Source organism: Leptidea sinapis, chromosome 2, assembly GCF_905404315.1.
Source record: "Leptidea sinapis chromosome 2, ilLepSina1.1, whole genome shotgun sequence".
NCBI lineage: Eukaryota > Metazoa > Arthropoda > Insecta > Lepidoptera > Pieridae > Leptidea > Leptidea sinapis.
Window position 1 is genome coordinate 14,034,253 of NC_066266.1, and position 25,100 is coordinate 14,059,352.

Consider the following 25,100-nt stretch of genomic DNA (forward strand, 5'->3'; position numbering starts at 1 on the left):
CGCGTCTGAGCCATAGACTTGTACAAGTGTATAGACAAGGCGTGCGAGAGAAAAAAAATCTCTAACACATATCTATAGATACAGCAGGATATCAATGAAAGCGAATCTATTATTGCTGTAGCTGAATTTGATTGACAAATCGTATCATCATCATCATCAGCCGGAACACGTCCACTGCTGGACAAAGGCCTCCCCCAAAGATTTCCACCACAATTGGTCCTGCGCTACCCTAACCCAACGTATTCCGGCGACCTTGATCTTGAAATTCATCTAGCTAATGGTCGCTTTAGCTCATGGAGTTTTCCTGTGAGATCGAATCAGAAATGAGGAGATCCGTAGAAGAACCAAAGAAAAAATTGTATAGTAAATAATAATTTACGTTTCTATAAAAACAAATAAGTTTAACAAAGGACCATCTCTTTGCTAAAAGCTAGTTTCTTAAACTGCTATTATACCAAACCTACAAAAATAAGAAATGCCACAACACAACAGAGGTGAAAATTTTATTAAATCTAAGTTGATTAGGTAATACGAAACGCAACTAATTTTAGTCCAATGAAAATTGGACGGATTACTTAATATTGGATCAACAGGATCCAATATTAAGTAATCCATTTAAAATATTATATACTAGCTGCTACCCCGCGCCGTCGTTCGCGTACGTATTTTTACACCTTGGGTTACATTACTCGACATTTAGTAGGGATCCCTAATTTTTTGAAAATGTAATAATAATGTAATATAACACTCGGGAAAAATGTAGCTTCCCAACAGTGAAAGAATTATTGAAATCGGTTATTCAAATCAAAAAAACAATGAAATCTTTCCCCTTTATTATATTATTAAAGAAGTATAGATATATATTATCTATGTTGGCATTAGTATATTAAATAAACCACTATCTACCGCACAAATTAAACAATCAAAACTTTGTCACGCACATAGACTTATAATCTACTAGCGTTTATTAGATAAACAAAGACTAACTGAAATACAGCGAGATAGAAAAGGATAGCCAATATTTTAGTCTATTTATGAAAATAAGGAACGAGACGAGCAGGACGTTCAGCTGATAAATTGATGATTACACCCTGCCCATTACAATGCAGTGCCGCTCAGGATTCTTGAAAAACCCACAAATTCTGAGCGGCACAACGATTGCGCTCGTCACCTTGAAATGTATGATGTTAAGTCTCATTTGCCCAGTAATTTCACTAGCTACGGCGTCCTCCAGACCGAAACACAGTAATGTTTACACATTACTGCTTCACGGCAGAAATAGGCGCCGTTGTGGTACCCATAATCTAGCCGGCATCCTGTGCAAAATGGGAATTGGAAGCTCCTTAGTATTTTGAATATAGATGGACACATTTACAAATCAAAACTGGTCACGTTTGTCTAGCATAACAAAGGTCTATGGTCTGAGCAGTCGAGCACGCGCGACACGCGTGGGTATCGCGGAGGTTGTGGTTTTGGTGACCACTTATAATAATACCTTCGATACTTGTAATATTATTTTTTACATACACATACCCACCTTCTATGAATAGCGGATAAGCAGTGTGCTTAAAGGCCACAGACAAACAGACAGAGAAACAAAAAAATTTAATAAATTGTGGATTTGTTCTATTTCTCTTCTTACAACCCCCAACTCGGTTTTAAAATAATAATAATAAACTTTATTAGCAGCCTAATTATACTGCCGGACATTTTAGTTCGAAATATATATTATTACTTATATATATTAGTAGTTATATTAATATTATATTATAGCAATTTTTTTCTTTGTACAGAAATTAGATCTCTACAGTTCTGAGCTAGGTGGTCAAATATAATATATGCCATCAAAAACATAACATGTAAAAAAGTTTTTTTTTTTTTATGTTTTAACTAAATAGATTGACTCGGCCATGGCTCTTAAACAATCTTATTCAATATACCTAATATGTCTTACTTGTGATAGTACAAAGACTTTTTACAGTAGAAGTACTGAGTTGAGAGACTTGGTTCTTTTACAAGTAATGTTTTTGATGGCAACTCATTTCTTATGTAGATAATCCAACTTTTTCCTTTCAAGATTTGTGACTCTCGAAACTGCCACGAAAACTTGCAACACTAACACCAATTTTCCAGTTACCCTACTGGAATACGCCAGTTCTGGTCGTTGTCGACAGCTGCTCTTGGTAACTTCAACCAGCCGTCCCTGACGCCGCTGCACATGAGGATGACTGCCTGGCCCATACGGCAAAAGAAAAAGCCGTGTTCACTATTTTTATTTATTTATTTAATTTTTCTAAATGATACATCAACAGTACACATATAACAATTACATATCACACAATTACATAACACTATCTAGGAAATTACATTACTAATGCGAGTACCAACATTCACAGTTTCTGCTGTGACAATTATTAACTATTGCATATCCACTTATTATTACTAACTATTAACTAATTACCAATATAATATAAAATAAAATTTAATAACAATTTTTAAGTTGATTATAGACTTTAAGTTACATAAGTTCAATTATTAGATATAAAAAGGATAAAAAATATTTATTTATTTCTATAAATACCGAGTGGTTTTTAGTTACCTGTAGAGTTGTAGACTATTGGAAAATATGTCTATGTTCACTATGATGAATGGTTAGCTCAGTTGGTTAGAGCACTGCCACGGAACGCCGTAGGTCGTGGGTTCGAATCCCGCATCGTTCAAAAAATTTTGTTTTTCAAATTTTATTTGTGTATATTCACTATTTCTTTATTTATCTCATTGTACTGCCTCAGCCTTTTTGTCACCATCATCATGGTCGACCGGCAGGCGATCTTCTGGTATACCTAACACATAGATGGGCGGCGGCTATCGAAAGCAAAGGGAACGGCCGGGCAGTTCGCCTGGATATAGCAAAGGCCTTTGATCGTGTATGGCACAAGGCACTTCTCTCAAAACTTCCATCATTTGGGCTTACCGAGAGTTAATGCCAGTGGGCCACCAGCTTCCTTACAGGGCGCAGCATACTGGTCATTGTCGATGATTTTTGCTCGAACCCAAAGCCCGTGAACGCTGGAGTGCCCCAAGGCAGTGTGCTATTACCTATACTGTTTTTCTCGCAAAATCTGAATTCAATTAAATTTGAATTAAAATAAAGTGAAGTTTTTAATTTGCAGCAATATATATGACCCAACTAGTTAAATCCATCAACAATTTTGTTGTTCATTAATTGATTAATGACAAGCTATCATTAGTTTGAACCTGCAAGCTCGATTACATGAATAATAAATTAGCAGAGCTGCTTTACAAACCTGCTACCCACGTGCCCAGGGTTATGATATCAACATTAAGAGACAATCTATCAATCAATATTAAGAAAAAAATATCGAATCGTAGTATTTTTCTTTAAAGCAACACACTGCGGATGCTTTCTCATTAATATGATCGTGTAATTCACTGTCGTTTATTTATTTTTTATAAAAAACTAAGATACGACTGGATGCGTATTACACTCGTTACAATATTGTTGACAAACATGACAATTAAAGAAACAGTTATTTAATGATGGTGGACATTGCAATTTTAGATATGTTTTTATGTAATGTCACTGTACTTGTCAATTGGATCTCCTTGACTCTATTCAAATTTTCAATTTAAAATAATACCCCAGGCCTTCAAGGAATACCAGAGCTTTTTTTAAACTATTTTACTCTAAAGTAGACTTTAACAACTTGAATTAAACGAACTATTAGCGTACCTCATTGCACAACTAACTATAGAAAATATTTTATTGAGTGTCCATACGCGATAAATCAAATATTTGTTGACTTGGACGATTTCTGTTCAGTCTGCTTAAAAATTTACTTCTAAAGTGAATATTTTGTTACTTTGTTTATTTTCGTAACATCTACCTTTTTGTGGTTTTTTATTTTGGTTCAATTTTTGTAACAAGCTCTTAGTTTTTTTTTTAATATTATAACTATAATTTCCAATGAGAAGCAAATTTTGTTACCAATTTTATGTTATCAAATACTCTAATAAATTTTGAAAAATAATCCTCGAAGTGAATTATTACTTAAAGATTTCTTATTGCATATAGTTCAATTATATTAAAGAACAATGACGATCGATACACATAATATAGCGATTAGGGACATATCATTCACAGTTTGATAACGGAAGAACAAAAGTGTGCTTAAAGAAATTGTAAGCACACTTTTCTCCTTAGTCGTGTGTCAACTGACACTGTCCGAATCGGATTCTAAATTCAACATACGTAACCTTAACTAAATAAATATTTTATATTGCTGCTTATTTGCCAAGAATATTTTTAACAACTTGAGTAAATGAGGCAATGTATGTATATAACAGTCGCTGCTTATCAGTCGAAGTTTTTATATGAAGCGGACTTGATTTGTCTATATGTATAGACAATCATTGTCATATAAGCTAATTCTTTCTAAGCTAATCTGGATAGTATTATTGTATCATACTAAGCATGCCGGATATATTGTTTTTGGTCTATTATTTATAATAAATCTTACATTACATAATAAAGATATAAAAATAAAAGCTGTCGACCCTTCACTACCAACAACTCAAAAGTTGTAGATTCTTATCTAATAAAGTTATATTGCAAAGTTCGCAGCTATGGCTTATGGATTAAAATGAGGAATTGAGTGTGAATCATAAATACGTACCCACCTACATCTAATGTCATCATTATCTTTATACTCAGCCATTGTAAGGAAATAAACATTATGTATAATTAGTATATGATAGCTAATGGCATTGAAGCTGTTTTTTTTTAAATGACAAAAGTGCCTAAATAATCTTGGTGGTCAGAATAATTATGTAACTCACTCTTATCTAAGGATCTCGCCATGTTTTTTAAACATACAACGAAACTTTGCTAACGATTTGCCAGGCGGAGACAATAAGGTGGATGATCCACTTATATATCTCGGTCTTGGTATTAAAATTTAAATAAAATAAAAGTACAAATTTAGGAAATATATTTAGGCTTCTCTGACAAAGAAAGCTTACTACTTATAATATAGCAGATTATATAGAAGATAATAAGATACTTAATGCATGGTTCTTGACTGATTCTGCGCAGGCCATCTTAATTGTATAGTATTATAATATCAAGTAGTCTAGGCAGTTTTGTAATTATGATTTAAAAGAAGGCCTGGGAGTTTCTTATCAGCTCTTCTCCTCCTATTTGAGCCCTTGTACGAAATGGTGTAGTTTATTGACGCTTACCAAGTTTTGTTGCATTATGCTATATTATTGTCACTCCCTAAAAAATAAAAATTGTATTTCTATTCTAGGGTTGGGCTTAGTAGCATGAATTAGGAGGTAATTATATTGTAGTTGATAGACCTTTTACAGGCTTTACAACTCTGGGTTCTAGCCTTTTTAGTCAAAATATAATCCATGAAGCAGTCTACCCCAGACTCCCACTTTAAAAACAGTTACCTATCTTGTAATTAAAGTGGTAGCATTATGGCCTTGCACTACGGGATTCTAAGTTTTAACCCTATTCTATTCTATTTCTTTCTCCTACCGCACACATAAATTTGGTTGCTGTCGATTCTCCGGCGAGTGCTGCCGAGTCGTGTGATTAAGGAAGGATCCTGGCTCTTCAATCCGAACTGGTAAATAATGACTAATTAACCAAACTGCAGTAACACACATTTTTTTCTCTACTGAACCTTTTTAATAACCGATAAATGACTGTCACCAATTCTTCAGAATGAGTCTATTATTTTTAAATATTTCTGTCATTCGTTAGTTGCAGTTGTTGACGCGTTAGGGCAAAATTATCACAGTGTATTTTTACGATGCGTGCGTTTACTAACACCCAAATTCGACAAAAATTGACGTTAGTTTTTATTGATCAAAGGAAAGGTTTGGCCATGTATACTGAACTGTCAAAGTCTGCGGGCAGAATATTTCAGGTAATTTTAACCCCACCAAAATATTGGAGTAATTTGTTTAGTTAATAAATTTTAGGAGTGGTAGTACCATGTTGGGTCCTCACGGACACAACCGAATTGGGCCGGCACGCCCGGAGAAATACCACTCCCCCACTCGAAACCGGCGTGAAATAGCGGCTATGCCGCTGTGTTTCGTCCGGTGAGTGGGGTATCCGGAGGCCTACACCCCCCCCTCCCAAATACAAATGGCAGCACAGACTAAAACGAGACTACTCCAGGACGGTACCAGGCTATGCAGCCCTGGAGAATCCGTCCCTGAGCGTCCACAATTAGGGCCTGTACCTAACAGTGGTTGCCCAGGCTGCCCCACGTATTCTGAAGGGGCAAATCTGCGCTGACACGGGGCAAACAGAGCAGGAGGCTCAAACCACCCTCCTCCACACTCGCTGTGGACTTTTGCAACATCAGGGGGCTTCGCTCAAATTTAAATGCCGTCCACTTTCACATGGAGACGGCGAAGCCGGCCCTGCTCTTTTTAACAGAGACACAGATATCCACCCTGGCTGATTCATCTTACCTTTCCTACCCGGGGTATAATTTGGAACACTCCTTTATACCACGGGCTGGCGTGTGCGTTTACGTCAGGGAGGATGTCTGTTCTCGACGCCTGAGTTTTCTTGAAGGACAGGACCTATCCATCATCTGGCTGCGTGTAGACTGCTATGACCATCCGCGAATCTACGCATGCCTGTATAGGTCCCATAGCGGTAACGCAGAGACTGACCGGCTCCTCGAACACATCCCAATGGCTACAGATTCCGTGTTGGAGCAGATCCCCACTGCAGAGATCGTGTTTCTTGGTGATTTTAACGCTCACCACGCCGAATGGCTAGGCTCACGTACCACCGATCATGCAGGGAGATCTGTTCACGACTTCGCCTTAGCATATGGTCTGACGCAACTGGTTATTGCGCCAACGCGAATCCCAGATGTGCAAGATCATACACCTTTACTGTTGGACCTCCTGTTGACCTCACATCCAGACGGCTACCTAGTTTCCGTTGACCCTCCTCTGGGATCGTCGGACCACTGCCTAATCCGGAGCACCGTGCCCCACTTCTTAGGCTGTCACCGCGTGTGGCACTATAGGTCAGCAGAGTGGGACGGGATGCGGTGCTTTTTTGCATCCTACCCGTGGAGACAGATCTGTTTTTCGCTGGGAGATCCAGATGCCGCTGCTGATGCTGTTGCTGATGTGGTACTGCAAGGTATGGAACTCTTCATTCCATCCTCCTCTGTGCCTATCGGTGGCAGGTCCCAACCATGGTTTGACTGCTCCTGCAAAATGGCCTCTCGCCAAAAGCAGGAGTGCTATCAGGCTTGGGTCAATGCGGTGGTATCTAAGGATGTGAATTCCAGCGAACTTAACAAACACTTCAATCATGCCTCCAGGTCCTTCAAAAGAGTTATTGCTGACGCGAAGTCTAAGCACATTGGCAGAATTGGCGAGAGACTTGCACGCTCTGGTCGCTCGCCAAGGCTGTCCAAGGAAACTTCTGCCAGCCAGCCATTCCGCCACTGCACAGGGATGATGATTCGCTGGCCCATGACGCGAAAGAGAAAGCTGATCTCCTGTGCTCCCTCTTCGCGTCCAACTCGACTCTGGATGACCAAGGAGCACCACCACCGCATATTCCGCGGTGCGATTCATATATGCCGGAGGTAAAAATCCGGCATGGTGCCGTGCTTAAGGCGCTTCTCACCTTGGACATTCACAAATCGAGCGGGCCCGATGGCATTCCCCCGATAGTGCTGCGGACATGTGCTCCGGAACTGGCGCCGGTCCTTACCCGTCTTTTCTGGCTCTCCTACTTATCAGGCGTAGTCCCGAAATTATGGAAGGCGGCTTTAGTGCACCCGATCCCTAAGAAAGGTGTACGCTCAGATCCGTCCAACTACCGCCCCATTGCCATTACCTCCATTTTCTCCAAAGTAATGGAGTCGATCATCAACCGCCAGCTCTTGGGATACCTAGAGGGGCACCAGCTGATCAGCGACTGCCAGCACGGTTTCCATCAGGGTCGCTCAGCTGGTGCGTACCTCACCCATAAATGGGCGCAAGCGGTTGAGTCGAAGGGAGAGGCGTTGGCCGTGCCAACATGTCCCGGGATAGCATCGACGAGAACCGGATCAAACTTGTGTCTGAAATCGAGACTATGCTTTGCAAAGTCTCGGAATGCGGCCGACTAAATTTAGTCCAATTCAACCCCAAGAAGACACAAGTTTGTGCGTTCACCACTAAAAAGTCTCCCTTTGTCGTATCCCCTCGATTCGAGATCACTCCTCTAACTGCCACAGCCTGTATTGGCATACTTGACGTTCAGTTCCGTGGTCACTTGGAAGAGAAGGTCAAACTGGCCTCTAAAAAGCTTGGTGTACTCAGTAAGGCGAGACAGTACTTCACTAAAAGCCACCGCCTGCAACTTTATAAGGTGCAAATTCGGCCTCACATGGAGTACTGTACTCACCTCTGGGCGGGTGCTCCCCAGTACCAGCTTCTTCCATTTGACCGCATACAACGAAGAGCGGCTCGAATCATCGACGATCAAGTCATCTCCGATCGGATTGATTCTCTAGCATTGCGTAGAGATGTGGGTTCTCTCTGCATCTTCTACCGCATTTATCACGGGGAGTGTTCAGAGGAGCTGTTCGGGTTGATTCCAGCGGTCGAATTCCACCATCGGACATTACGTGCAAAGTACCATCCGCATCACGGAGACGTCTAGCATTCCACAACCGCGCGTTTTCTTCGAAATTTCTTGCCTCGCACAGGCACTTTGTGGAATCAACTACCGGCAGCGGTCTTCCCGAACAGATACGACTTAGGAACCTTCAAGAAAAAAGCATACTCCCACCTTAAAGGCCGGCAACGCATTTCTTGACACACCTGTTGTTGCGGATGTCCATGGGCGGTTGCCTCACCTCTCCCCATCCCGTGAGCCTCTTGCCCGTTTGCCCCCTCTCATATAAAAAAAAAATAGCCTATCTCACCCGGGGAAAGTGTAGCTTCCCAACAGTAAAAGATGTTTTAAAGTATAGATAAAAGGTATTTTTTGAATATATCATAATAATATTATCAACTTAAATACTTATTATTAGTAATTTCCCAAGTGGGTATTATATATATTTTTGGTATTGTAGCTGATCATAAGGAAACCTGTATTGTCATTTTAAAGATACAATATTTATGTCCCCCGAGTTTGGTAGCCGGTCAATTTGGAGTTATGATTACCATTACTTCGTTCAATATTCATCTGATATGGCAATAAGGAAACTTTAGTGCCGATAGCCCACACACAATGACTGAGCTGCATACCTTTTGTGTGATAATAATATGATTGTTTTAAGTTATTTTTCTATGGATGTTAGTAATGCTACAAATGCCCTGGATGTGAATTTCCAAAGGCTGATTAATGAGCTTTTTGTATTAATATTTTCAAACATAATGGACATGGACAAAAACTATATAAAATTCTATAAAATTTACTAGCTGTCCCGACGGACGTTGGTCTGTTAAATGATAATAAATAAAATACTGTTTTTTTTTATGAATTTGTCAATAATATTTAATAATATCAAGAAATATTTCGCATAATATATTCCCCGTTCAAAAATTACCTGAAGAAAAACTCTGCCTACGCGTCGATTAGGTAGAGTTTTCATTCAGTTGTGTTTCAACCGCGCTTTCAATATAACGTCACATAATGACAAAGTATTCAGTGTTCGTAAAACCGTCCAAATAACAGGATATCTAAACTTAAAAAGGATGGAGTGTATATTTCAGGTAAGTCTTCAAATTGAACTCGACGTATTTTATCATTTTCGTAAATAATTACTTTTGATAGAACAAAATGTTCTTGCCTGTTTTCGCATCCTCGCGTCTCGTTCGTGCCATAATCAAATCCTAAACTAAATTCTAATGAATACAGTAGTATATACAATAAATAGAATTTGAACATTACTGTCACGAAATAAAGTGCCAATTCATACGTATATAGAACGTCGCTCGGACATCTTTTTAATAAGCGATTGTGAGTCCAGTTTGTTTTTTTATTTTTATGAAAATAAGGGACAAGACGAGCAGGACGTTCAGATGATGGTAATTGATACGCCCTGCCCATTACAATGCAGTGCCACTCGGGATTCTTGAAAAACCCCAAAAATTTTGAATGACACTACAACTGCGCTCGTCACCTTGAGACATAAGATGTTAACTCTCATTTACCCAGTAATTTCACTAGCAACGGTGCCGTTCAGACCGAAACACAGTTATGCTTACACATTACTGCTTCAAGGCAGAAATAGGCGCCGTTGTGGTACCCATAATCTAGGCGGCATCCTGTGCAAAGGAGCCACCCACTGGTAAATTTGTTGTAACACTTGTTTATTATACGTGAATGTTTCAAAACAAACAATAACTTATTATCTTTACCAAAACACGTTAACAAGCAAGTAAGCCCATGTTTGTCCTATAGGGAGTATGCTCCGCTATAGTAAAGCTGGCACGCTACAGATATTATCACGTAGGTCGGCATCAGTTAGTTGTCAAGTGACCAAAACATCCTCCCACCGTCAAACCCTAGCCTTTTATGACATACTCATATTATTACAAACATGTCATCTCATATTCTTTGTTATTGGCTTAATTTTACCTTATATGGTTGAGTTGTAATAAAATATATTATGCGACATAATTCTAAATAAAATTCAAATTGCTGTATATGGTGGTGATATATTGTATTGCTTTTAAAAATATATAATAGAACTTAAATTATAAAAATATTTGGTATTTATTTGGAATATGTAGTTTTCGCGTATAATAGAGTAGAATAGGTTTTTCAGTTACCATCAAAACTCAAAACATCATTAAATAGTTACCAAATAGATACCAAAACTAATGGACTGATTTTGAATAAAATTATCAAGATTCTTCAGATAAGCCAGCGAGTGATTCGGTGGAGTTTTGTAGAATTTGGCAAATAAAATTATAAATAATATCGAAATACTGTGGCTTTTATTTCTGGGTTTGGTACCTACTATTACTGATGGTTGATTGACTTTTTAGTCAATATTTAAGTACGTTTTAATACCACTTTCAATGTGAAAACATAATCTATTTTTAAAATCATTTTAGACCATATTGTAATTGTATTGTATCATATCACTGCTCAATAATAACCTCAAATCTGGTATATTTTATAAAATAATAGGACATCCTGAAGTGTCCGTTTTATAAATAATATTATAAGAAGATAATCTGAAGGTTATTTAACATATTTTAAGCTTTTTTTCATTGCTGACGATGCTGGCGCGAATTCTGTATGGACACAGGACAATGTCCTTTACACTGTTGGTCAAAACTGAATCGGCCCTTATTAACAAATTAACACTGTTATACTGCCTTGCCACCCACTTCTGGGGTCACTCAGGGCTCAAATTTAGGACCCCTGTTATTTTTGATCTTCATCAGTGACCTTCTTGATAAAATGGCATGTAAATGTATATATAAATAAATATGATACAAAATTATACATATATGTGGGCGGCGGTGATCACTTAACATTAAAAAAAAGGCATAAAAAAAAATCGAAGGGACTAAAAAAAGAGACTCGAAGCAATTGATTTTTTATGTAAACGGGCAAGAGGCTTACGATGTAACGCCAGAGGCCAAAGTTCTTTACCGGTCTTAAGGCACTTTTAAGATGAATCTATGAGTATAATAAGTGCTAATTCCTTACAGGCGACTGAAAATACATACATTAGGTACACTGCTACATACAATTATTGCAATGCTACGGTTATTGAGTGACTGGCGCAGCAATGGCGTGCGAAACCGCACAATACGAATAAATTAAGAATCTCACTGTGAAAAAACCACCAAATGCGAGTTGGACTCGCCCATGAAGGGTTCCGTGACAGCAAGTAACATAATATAAAAGTTCTTTAATAATAATAATGATATTTGAGTTGATTGAATGAAAGGTAAATTGCGGTTTACGATTTATGACGTATTGAAAAAAAAAAACTACTTACTTGATCTCGGTCAAACCAATTTTCGGTGGAAGTTTGCATGGTAATGTACAATATATATATTCACAAATAAAATTTGAAAAACAAAAGGGAAAAGGTTTTTTCCTATTCTTCGTCATAAAATTGATTAAAAATCTGTTTAAGCTTGTGCCAATTAAAGTGTTTTCATATGATACCCGGCATGGTACAGTTAACTCAATTCAAAATTTGGACCGCCGTTCCTTGTAGGCCCTGTTCTTTATGTTTTAAAAACAAATATTATATAGTTTTCAGACCATCGCATATAAGTACTGGTAGTATAAAAAGGTCATACTTGCAAAATTTCATAGTCAACGAAAAATACCCCATAAATTTTGTTTCCCTTGAGAGTGTTGAAATATACGTTTATGCGGCATAAACGGTAAAATCTTTCTTTACGTTAACATAGAAGTTTGATTTTTACACTTTCAAGGAACTGGCTTGACTTTATCGTTTTAATTTCAACTCGATTCCTCCACGCTTCCCCGCGATAAGTGGTCTTGACAGACCGAGACAGAATAAGGGTTTAGTTTTTTCCTCTTGAGGTGCAGAAACCTAAAAATTATAAAAATAACGGGTAGCACTTCGGGTGCACCGGCAGAAATAAAAACTTGAATATTAACGTTGTGCATTTTTGTATATTTTGGAATTGTTAGGGATTAATTTCGTACAAATGCTTTATATATCAGTATAAAAGTACTAGCATTTAAGTGGTTGAATACGTATACAAAAACTACAATTTATGTTAAATAATTCAACTTACAAATTATATTTTTGTTATTATATTATAGTCTATAATTGTCACAAAGGACTCAAGTTCTTCCATCTTACGAATTTTCGATCAGAACTCATCGTGTCATGACGCGAGTTTAACATTTTATATCCATCCCAAGAAAAGTGCTCAACGCCGCTAAAGAAGTTTTCACTTCAAAAATACCGCTATGTAGAAAAATTGTGTAGCTGTTATGTAATCGGTCGGGAGCACTACACTTGGTGTTGTGGGTTGAGATGAACAGCTACTAACAATTAGTGAGGCCCACGTCGCTCTGTCGATAGTTGACGTAAAAAATAGGATGTGGGTACTTTGCTTATCGTATTGTCAACATTAGGGACATTGTATAAAGAAGTAGTGCGTGGGAGATGGGTCACTGTACTGCATAGACTTACAATATACTAGTGCATAAACGACCTGAGACTCGTTAACTAGTGGTTTAGTATTCAAAATACTATAGCTAATGTCAAGGTCCTGTAACTAACTGTTTGCCACCTTGTCATTCAAAATCGATTACATTAACAGTAGCTTTCCTTTTCTATTTTGCTGTATGTTAGATAATATGTTGTTATATAATAATAATAATAATATTGACACACTTTTCACACAAATTATCTTGCCCCAAGTTAAGCATATATAGCCTGTGTTATGGGTTACAAGATAATGATATATTTAATACAATATACTTACTTAAACATACATAAATTCATATAAACATACATAAATACATTTAAACATCCATGACTCGGAAACAAACATCCATATTCATCATATAAATGGTTGCACCTACCGGGATTCGAACCCGGGACCTCTAGCTTAGTAGGTAGGATCGCTAACCACTCGGCTATACAGGTCGTCGAATATAAACATGTACTAGAAGTGACATAACGCACGCTTTGTTTGTCTAAAGGCTGTTCTCAATATTCAGTTTATCTCTTACTTGAGATAAAAAATCGTAACTATCGTTGACTTTTCTGTCCCAATAAACTTATCGACGGTTACTCACCTTATCCGTGCACGCTGTCTGTCAATGGGACGACGATACCTTACCAGCGGTAGAAGTTTGTATGGAAATTGCAATTCACGCGTCCCCAATATAGGGCGATAAGAATGACTTATCTGGTATATTGAGACAGCTTCAGATTATTGACAGTTAATTACTGACAGTACAAGGTAGTAATTTATCTCCATCTGTAGATAGTATATTGGGAACGGTCGTAAGTCTATGCAGTATTGTGTGAACGTAGTATTTAAATTCTCTTTGGTACTGTGCAAAGAAATATAAATAAGGAGGTACTAGAAGTGACATAGACGGATTAAACATGTCGACTCACTTGTGACTAATAGACTACCAGCGAATAAGTAACGATTTAGTAATAATAGTACAGGCTGACATGAAACAACGCGAAAATATGGAATGTTTCAGTATATCTAACTGCGGAGTCTTTCACAACCTGTAACTAAGCCAATCTTAATAGTTCTGGATCTCAGAAGCATAAATGATGTTTTGTAGTTTAAGAAGAAACGATTCTTGCTCTTTCTTAAACACTGACACGTATATTTATCCATCCCATTTCTGTCTTTATATTTAGTACCTATTACATTTCATCTGTAAGTCTTTTCTAACTAAACAGACATTATTATTGGACAATCATTAATGGTTTATTTCCATGCAAACGTCCACGACTGTTTTCTCCTAGCGTTGTGTTTTGGATTTGCTTTTTTGGATAATTTATTTTTGTAAGTGCTTAAACAGCTTATTCAACTAGGCCTCAAACAGAAGCCACATATACAAAACCGGAAAAAATTTAAACAGTCCATTAAAACCGGATATTTCCTTCCTACTCAGTCTCTAAATTTTTGATTTGCTAAGTTGTTTGGGGGAGTAAATAGTAGGGATAGAAACTTAAATTGTTGAGTTTTTGATTTAGTAGTTTCAGTTAGAATTGCAGTTGTCCTTAAGTTACTGATTTTTAACCCTACCAGTTTAGCGCGACAGAAATATCAATTTAGAATTATTAAATTTATGGAAGCCCTCAGCTTATATTACCTCTTAAGTGAATAGTTCAAAGTATTCATGTTTCGCTTCAGCTTTTACGATATCACATACCTAAAATTCGGTAACACATCTGAACACAATGGTATTGCAACACAAGATGAATAGAAAAACAATAATTATAACAAATCAAATGTTCTAGAAAAAAAATAACAGATTTACATCTTCCTCATTATATGGTAGATAAAGTTGCCATCGCTCCCACTTGACGATAATACTAAAATGCAATTCCACGACTTGAATGACCAAATACCCCAAACATTAAAAAAAAATGTAATGACAATTGACAAGCTGTCAAAGCCCACATGTAAGCGACAGTTTTTGCGCAAATCAAGTTCATTAGCAACGCATTGTGTTCGATATCTCGGTGGCCGTTGATCTGGTGACAAATACCATTCATCAGTCAGTGTACACTCTACGCCCAGCTTACTCCCACACCAGAACTGAAGTGGAACGAGTACAGGCATTATCCAACTTAAGTCTGATAGTTCATAAGAACATAATGTTTACTAAGACTCGTCCTAGTGAGACACCATACAAATATTTTTATTCATAATTATTTTATTATATGTTTGTGTAATACATAGTTATTCATGCAACTGTTGTGTAATAAGGAGTATTAAAACACGAATATGGGTTAATCACACGAGGCGACGCCGAGTATGATAATAGTATCACATGAGTATTTTAATACCTAATTATCAACAGTTGCATACAAGACTTTATCTACACCTATAATAGGAATCCTCTATAAAAGATTCTGAAAAAGTTAGCTTGCTGCTAACATTGAAAAAGCCAGTGCTAGTAACCATTCACCATCCAAACGAGTGTTGTAATGTTGTACTGAATTTCATTACAACACTCTTTTGGATGATATAATGGTTATAAGGACATTGGGTGTTTTAATGTCGGCAATAAGCTAACTGCTTTAGAATCTTTAATAGATGATTTAAAGCATGGGTGTAGATAAAACTTCTTTACGCACGCTTGCCTTGGGGAGTAAGCTGTTGAATACGTGTTGAGTGCGTTACGGACGAACGCTAGCGTTACGCGAACGGTGATTTCTTGAGTTGGGGAGTAAGTTGATGAATGCGTGACGAGAGCGTTACGAACGAACGCTAGCGTTACAGAAACGGTCATTTATTGCATATATGGTAATAAAATTTCGTTCTTGAACAATTATATACATATATATTATAGTGACAGAACTGCACTGACTGTTTTTGAAATTTTTAAGCCCCACTTTTGGGCGTCAAACATAATATTAAAAAAGTGTATCGAACTTACATCCATTACATGTCTTATGACTAAGCAAAGCCTTAAAGATGATGTTATAATACATTTAAGTTAGGGTACGGCAGGGGCGTGCATATCATATAGGCAATTAGGCAGTGCCAAACTTCTTATGAACCTAAATAAATATAGTACTTATGTTAAAGTTAATTTACTACCTACAGTCTACAGATTGCATATACGAAGCAAGCAGCGTTTCATACAACTTAGGTCGTACTGTCGGAATAAAGCGCAACTACGATTAGTTATGTCTACGGTGCCTACCTTGCTAGAAAACCAATGCACGCCCCTGATTATGGACCCTCTTCAAGCGAGTTCGACTCTAACTTGTCAGGTATTTTTTACTTAGTATTCATTTATCAAATCTTTAAATTTGAACTGTCTCACTTTGGCGAACACCATCCCTTTTATCGCGTCCACATCTGCACCAACTCTAAACAATAATTTCGATAAATGAATAAACACAAATCTAATTATGGTATCATTATGACGCAACGATTATGGCGCAGTTATATTGCACAAACCCACGTAACGATAATGAATTATAATTATGTTCTCGCATGTACTTATAGGGATGCAAATCGTGGGCCAAGGGACGGGTTTATGCAGATTAAGTTATGCATTAATTAGTCAACGCTTATTAATAATACCAAGGTTATAACTGCAGCCGTTCTTGCATATTATAAATACAATGGTCGATGTATGACCCAGAAAACATGTGCGGTCACTAAAACTGAACAAATATTTTGTATGAATATAAATTATGTTATAATATATTATATGCGCAACTAATATAAAACGCTCATTTTAAATGAATATAAGGGACGAGACGAGCAGGACGTTCAGTTGATAGTTATTGATGCGCCCTGCCCATTACAATGCAGTGCCGCTCAGGATTCTTGAAAAACCCCAAAAATTATGTGCGGCATTGAGACATAAGATGTTAAGTCTCATTTGACCAGTAATTTCACTAGCTACGGCGCCCTTCAGACCGAAACTCAGTAAAGATTACACATAACTGTTTCACGGCAGAAATAGGCGCCGTTGTGGTACCCATAATCTAACCGGCATTCTGTACAAAGAAGCCTCCCACTGGTAAAGTTTGTGTCTACTTATGTAAGAACGCAAGAAGTTATATTTCTTTGGCGTAGCAAAACAAAAATCCAGTGATTTTTTTAGTCTTCGTGTTATTTTACGTATGAAGAAAGAATAATATTAACATAAATAATGTATTAATTACAACCAATGAAAATATTAACCGCACAATTTAGTTCAATAACGTTTAAGTATTTAACTGTCATTAATTAGTTTTATACAATTAGAAAGTAATGATTTTTTTTTAATTCACAACTTATACATATGAAATGAATTAATGCTCATTAATATATTGTGGTGCAGTAGACGCATGATTTACAAGAAGCTTGTGGTAGCTGAAATGTGATACAAATGGTATACCTAGTGTTGCCATAAATACTGATACGAAGAAAAAGGGAAATACTTTTACAATGTTTTTTTAATACATAAATATAAAACAATTTAAAATATGTAAAGCTTATTCAAAGTGGTCTCCATTGACTGCAACACAGTCCTTTAAACGTTGAGGCCATTTATCAAGTTGCTTCCTTAGCTTTGAGCATAAATACGGTCATTTTGTTTGTTAAAATGTTGCTTAATTGTAAATAATTCTCATCCGTAAACAATTTTTTTTCTGTGACCTCCCTTTGCGTACCGCTTCAGTAGTTGTTTCGATTTTACCACCCTATTCATTTTTAAAATATCGGTTAAGAACTCGCTTCTTGTAGAAAAATTGAGAGGTTCTGGTGTGGGCGGGACCTTGCTAGAATTGTTTAAGTCATACCTAGCAAAAAGACCTCAGTTTGTGGTACAAAACGGTCACATATCACATGCGTATGTTGCGTGTTCAGGAGTACCACTTTGATCCCATCTGGGCCCTGTTCTCTTCTCGGTGTTTATAAATGACATTACCTCTTCTATACATCACTGTAAATACTCACTTTTTGCCGATGACTTAAAAATATTCAAAACTGTTAGTTCGAATAGTGATGTGGAGCTCATCCAAGCTGATCTTGATGCAATAAATAAGTGATGTAAATTAAATGGTATGGTTATTAACACAAAGAAATCTTATCACATTAAGTACACAAAGAAAAAAATACAATTTCCATCATCGTAAAATTTACAGTCTGATAAGTTCAAGAGGTAAATGAGATTCGAGATTTGGGCGTGACAATGGACTCACAATTGAAATTCAAAGTACACACGGACACATCAGTAAAACAAGCAGCCAGGATGTTAGGTTTCCTTATAAGAAACACAAAAGGATTTTTTTCTCCTCAAACCAAAATAATTCTTTATAACTCACTGGTTCGCAGCAAACTAGAATTTGCATCAGTTGTGTGGAGTCCCCAATACACAGCACCTTCTCAACGTTTAGAGAGACTACAAAGATCCTTTACTAGATACTTGGCATGTCATAGTTCCGGCATCTTTCATAAGGCCACCTACGACCTGCGGCTGAAACACTTGAAAATGTTGTTACATCACAATCGCCGCATAATACTGGATCTAACATTCCTAAAAAAGCTGTTATCAGGACAGACAGCGTGCAGTGAATTTCTGGATAAAATAAAATTCAAAATCCCGTATAGATATCCACGAAATCCAAAATACTAACATACTTGTGGAACCAGTAAGTAGGACAAATGCCCTTAAACATTCTCCATTATCAAGGATGTGTTCTGAGTACAATCGATTTTCCGCGTCCATAAAAGATTTTGATATTTTTGATGACACAGTGACAAGCCTGAAAAAAGAAACTAACCGCACATTTCTGTTCGTAAATAATAATAATATGTTAGTTGATATTCATACAAACTATTTCTTCGTTATATTGTATCTATTATTTTTAGTAATTTGCTTAAAATCCTTGTTAAATAATGTCTTGCAATGAGAGTGGTGTATGCACCAGTAACTGGCATTCATACCAGATTTTGTACCTATTAGACCATAATTATTTTTAATGTTTTAATGCTGTTGATGTGTCAATAAATAAATAAATAAGAAATGACCAGTACGTCTCTTATAGGCTGCAACTTCTAAATCATCTTTTAAAATACGCGACATGGTTCTAGGTGCTATCTTCATCTCCCAAGATAAAATCTTTTGCCTTCTTTTCCTTTTGGACTTCTTCGAATTCTTTCCCATATTGCTTTGACCACCTTTTTCGTACGAACACTACGTGGACGGCCAGATCTTTGTAATAATAATTTAAAATTAAAAAATATTTGAAACCAATGTTAGCATAAAAAAAATACTTTAATGGCAAAGTTATTGAGTTTTTATAATTTAATTAATTGTAAAAGTGTACACAAGTACATTAGATGCATTCGTTCTCATTTGCCAAAGCTCTTTTGTTCCATGAAGGCTTTAGAAGGTGTCACTATCGTCGAAGTGGGTGGTATTTTAGATTAAACATTTGAATAAGTAAGAGTTAAGGAGATCCAAGTGACGTACAGTGTCATTACATAAAAACATATGTCAAATTGTCATGTTTTTCAACATTATTGTAACGAGAGTAAGAGCGCTTTCGCACTACGTCCGATCCGGACCCGTGAAAACACGGTCCGAAGTAGTCGTAGAACTATTTCTATAGTAGTTTACGAACTAGAACCGGCTTCTGTCATCCGATTTCTTTTCGTCTCTTATACGAGTAGATCTATCTTAGTTTCTTATAAATAATAATTAAACGACTGTGATCAAGCACATATTAATTGACAAAGCTCGCAGTGTGTTTCTGTAGAAAATAAAAAATTATATTCCGATACGATAATTTTTTTGATATGTCGAGAGTAGGTAGAGCACTAACTCAACACTTCGTTTATGAGGCGTGTACAGTAGTAGAGGGAAACTGTTGTACCGAGGACAGTTTTTAGATATCTATTTTTTATTTTTTATTGACGAACTGTACTCAAACCATTTTTGCATATTTTGAAAGGTCAATTAATTAATTGAGTATTCACCACCAAAATATCAAAAATGTATATTTTATACTTACATGTGATTTAATATTTAAAACGAAAAATTACTATATATTTACCTAGGCCCGTACCATGGTGTACCTTGGTTTATATTAACTCTCAAATTCCGAACAAAATCAAAATTATATTCATAGTTTCTAATGAGGCAAAATCTTTTACATTTAAATTAGAATATTATATTACGTGAATGTAAAATAATTCTCCTGGCCAAAGTATAACACCTAAAAGTACCTTGACCACTGACCATGGTATAATTGATTGACAGTGACCGAGGTAAACACTTCAACAAAGTGGTAAATCTTTATTTGTGGCAAAAAAAAATACAATTTTGCTTAAAATTACCCTCGACCCCCAAACTAGGACAGCCCGTGACATGGGGGTCAGTCTCTTTCCATTTGTGCAATGTAAAATGTCAAAATAACAAACATCAACATATTTTAAGGTCTAGCAATGGAAGTTATGCAACAAATGATTTGGGGTTACTAATCTCATAACTTTATGATTGTTTTAATACAAGTTAAAGAAAAGAAGCAATGGCATATAAAAATTCAGTAACTATTATAAAACGTTTAAAACTGACAGACTTTAAAGCATATTAAAAATACTTACTTTCTTCTCCAAATAACTTTAACACCGTACTAACACCAAACACCGGCTTGATTGCGTTAAGTGACTACTTTTAAATTGAAAAGTCAGTAGTGACATACAGAATACACTAGAGTCTAGACAATAGACATTAACATCGCGGGAATTTTTGAAACCAGCCTAATGGCCTAGGGACGCATAGTGCCAAGTCAACAGGTTCCCTCCCCCACTTACTATATATATAATTAAATGAATTATTTGTTTCGTTGAGTATAAAGCTCATGTATTGGATTGAACTGGTAGTATGATGACAACATAATGTTCTGCAATATTGTAATAAAGTAAGAGTCCAGAGCGTTCTGACATAACTTATTTTCACATGGATGAAACCTTCACGACTTAGTAGCGTCTGGTATATTTTAAATACCTGCCTACTTGTGGAGCATGCCCTGTGACACCTGGGCTGGTACCGGGTGAGAAAGTTATCTCTTAAATATGAATTATGTAACTTAAATTTGTATGGCTGATTTTTATATATATTTTATATAATATTATTCTAAGCTAGAATTATAAAGTGTCGGACACTTTTCATGGACCAGAGCTTTTGTCAGACGCTTTAAAGCTCGACAAAAAAACAATGAACTTTACTTATTTTTTCATGTCTGACTTTTAAATATGTTATTAAAGTAACTATTACAAAGTTATATTTCATCAGTCAGACAAATTCAGGTTTCATCCATGTGAAAATAAGTTATGTTAGAACGCTCTGGGATCTTGGATTAAAAGTGCTTTTATGCTGCGGATAGTTCGTCAGTCGATAGCTTTCAGTTGGTTTTGTCCCGGCGTTAAAAGGACTTTATAGGACATGAAACGAAAATTGGTATAATTCTTAAAACCTCAAACAAAAATTTAGTTCTATGAAGTACATACCTACATAATATTTTTTTTTTTCAAAACTTATATATGTACTAAACACTGAAGCAAGATTTTTAGATTTACAGTACTTTTAATGGTGAAAAAAAATCTAAATGCGTCTCAAGATATTTTATCAATGGGAGGCTCCTTTGCACAGGATGCCGGCTAGATTATGGGTACTACAACGGCGCCTATTTCTGCCTTGAAGCAGTAATGTATAACATTACTATGTTTCGATATGAAGGGCGCCGTAGCTAGTGAAATCATTGAGCAAATGAGACTTAACAAATTATGTCTCAAGTGTGTTGCGAGCACTTTTGTATTGCCGATAAGAATTTTTGAGTTTTTTAAGAATTCTGTGGCACTGCATTGTAATGAGCAGGGCGTATCAAATGCCATTAACTGCACGTCCTGCTCGTCTCGTCTCTGAATTTCATAAAAAATTGATACAATCAGACGATCGATTAAGTTCATTTACAAAATATTGTGACTGTGAGGACGAACGGGACATATTATTGTATCTAGGCAAAATTTAGAAAAATGCCACAAACTCCACTCAGATAAAAGCTAGAGAAGCATTATTCATTTTTGCTATGCCTTAATATGAAACCCTTTAAGTGATGTGTGAACCGCAATGTAATGTAAACGTATACCCGAAGATGGCAAGGCGGGGGGGCAGCGAGCGCACAGGTATTGCAAGCCCGCTCGAATTAGCCGCGCAAATCGCCACTCGCAAGCTGATACTAAATAGCCAAATGCGTGCGCGCCGCTGCCAAATACGGCACGTATCTCATATTTCCCGCGCTTGGCACCGCACCAGTCCGCCACACGCTTCTATTCCCGTCTAATGCTCGTGAAAAAACACGTAAAAACGCATTTATTTTTGTAGCGAGCGGCCTCTAAATTTAGGCCGTATGGAAATCGAAAGCTGTACCGAGTGATTTTGGTCGCGCCGGTGTTGTCTGTATTTAGATAAGAGTTCGTCCACAGTGCGGGCTGTTCTTCAGCGAGTGTCTGGTGCATCAAGAGTGCACCCTCGTCATCACTCAGCCCCGGAGTGCAGTGTTCGCCTGTTGTTGATGTCACAAATGTTGCCCGAAGGCGGAGGTGATTATTGTGTTTTTATGTATGTCTGTGCCTTGATTATTATGTGAGTTTGTGAATGAAGTAATAATTAATAACAAAACGATGAAGGAGGTAGGTACTAGCTGTGTCGCGTTATCTCTTATCAGTTGCTGATAACAGTGCAGCGACCACAACATTGCGTGTTTAACTATTAACATCTATTCTAAACATTACAGTTAGAAGCTAAATTAGAAATTTCATAAACAGATTTATTTAACTAAAAAAGTATATGTACTTATTTATGCACACAAGAAGAAATTCTTCTTTAGCCTAATAAAACAAACATCCTTAAAAAAATATTCCTCAAACGTTTGTAGAAAATCAAATATTGTAATAAAGAAAGGTTTAATACCTTTGAAATATTATTATGCCTAATTTTGTTAAATGACGTGTAATTAAATTATTTTTTATTTGGATACAAATTATTATTTTTTATTTCAAAACTTGTATAAAAATTGTAATTATATATTGAAATTTATATAATTCTCGTCCTGGTTCACTATTACTTCATTGATTACGCCGACCGTGATTGCTTCTTCATCGATACATCTAGTCTGTATTTACACTAAAAAAAATCCCATGAAAATAAACTCATTTGCACAAAAAGGGCGTTTTTAATTGTTCCGTCCCTTTAGAAAATATAATACCAAAAGCGGTATTAATACATTTGAGAATATTAGATACCGGTACAATTATGAAGTGTTGTGGTGGATAAAAAAGTTTATTCCAAGTTCAAATTTAAGACAAATCGGATTTTAACAAAATGTTTCTGGATCACTAAAGTTTTTCTTACACTATTATTTATTTTTGTTGTTTTGTTTTCAATTTTTTTATTTATGTATTTATTAATCGCAACACGAGATAATACACTATCTACTTTTACTGTTGACTAACCTTTTATACAATTCACAATTCACAATTCATACATTACTGATTACTTCTTAAATCTCACTTCTGTGGTTAATTATAAAAGATGATGCGGGAATATCCGAATATATAAACAGTTGATGGCTTAGTGGTGAGAGCACGGGGGGTATTCCAACAGTCGCGGATTCTAATCCCGCATTTTCTAACTAAAACTTCGAAAACCAAAAACACATTGTTACGTGGCGGGCGAGGAACGTACAGGGGGCTCGAAGTCAAAGTCAATTAAACTATTTGTTTTGAATCGTCACTATAAATATTTCTTCTATCATAGGTTCGGAAAAGTAGGTCCCATGAGAAGAGCATACAAGAAACTCGTTCACTCTTTTCAATTAATAGAGTATTTTAGAATGGCTGTAATATAAAAAACAAAATTAGTTTGTACCTAAGGTGCTGCATCAATAAATTATCGTATTTTGAATGAATCAACCTTTAGAGCTTAAATTCATTGTTTGTGTAAGGATGCTTCGTGAACATGATGGTGATGATTACTGATTACTGTCAAAATAATTAGTAATGGCATTATACAAATACTCTGTGGTGACAGTCAGTCAGACGGCTCTACTAATAATTAGGTAGAATTGGTCACCGGCATTATATCGAATATAGGCAAAAGATTAACGGCCGTTTTCAATAACGTATCTCTAGTTACGGATACATTGCTATCACCCTTTAATGACAAGGTCTTATCTATCCATAGTTATGTCCAATATAGATAAATTATTAGTTATAGTCCAATGCTATCTGTCGATAAGTTATTGAAATGTAAGTAAGCGTAAAAGGATACATTTGTCTACTTCTAGTAAGTTAAACTAAGGACAGATAGGTTATTGAAAACGGCTGTTAATGTACCTACAATACTGTAAAGTAGGGAATGAATGACCAATTACAAATTATAGTTGTACAGCATAATTCGCGTGTGGTACCGATTTCTTCAAACATTCATTCAATGACATTAAAACAGAGCTATTTGTGGGTCATATTGTGTGAGCATTGTAAAATTGTTTGTCTAAATAATTACGGTATATCTGCTTGTTTATATAGCGGCAAGTGGAATGTTCTCCCCGTATATGGCTGGTGAGATATTGTTTCAGTGTTCGCTCAAACAAATTAGATGCCCATCTAATATGAACGTTTTTGGATATTTGTGCCAATTTAGAAAATGTCACAATTTTGAAATTTTGTCATAAAGTGTCGCTGTATCTAGGCCCGAATTTGGCAAAAAATCCAGTTTTTCTGAAGTTGAGGTACTTTCTTCCACGTACTACAAAGCTGTGGAATGAGCTTCCTTGTGCGGTGTTTCCCGGACTGTACGACATGGGGAC

At 36.4% G+C, this 25,100-nt stretch overlaps 2 protein-coding genes across 8 annotated transcripts in view; one reads left to right on the forward strand and one right to left on the reverse strand.

Annotated features, from left to right (window-relative positions):
- LOC126977396 (tachykinins-like) overlaps positions 1–20,931 on the reverse strand; it is a 100,485-nt gene extending 79,554 nt beyond the window's left edge. The window contains exon 1 of one of the 2 annotated variants that reach the window (XM_050826194.1): positions 20,836–20,931. The gene's annotated coding sequence lies outside the window, so the exon portion shown is untranslated. Of the gene's footprint in view, positions 1–18,551; positions 18,571–20,835 lie in introns of those variants that run through there. The other variant, XM_050826204.1, reaches the window with a different exon arrangement.
- Positions 1–25,100, forward strand: part of LOC126977011 (uncharacterized) — a 44,557-nt gene that overhangs the window by 4,181 nt on the left and 15,276 nt on the right. For 2 of the 6 annotated variants that reach the window (XM_050825683.1, XM_050825697.1), the window contains exon 1: positions 22,509–22,852. The exons of 1 other annotated variant lie outside the window; for it this stretch is intronic. Coding sequence is in view for 2 of the 5 variants with exons in the window: in XM_050825675.1 (XP_050681632.1) it covers positions 22,806–22,833 (28 nt within the window). In the remaining 3 variants the exon portion in view is untranslated. Of the gene's footprint in view, positions 1–22,507; positions 22,924–25,100 lie in introns of those variants that run through there. 3 more of the 6 variants (XM_050825675.1, XM_050825688.1, XM_050825666.1) reach the window with 3 other exon arrangements.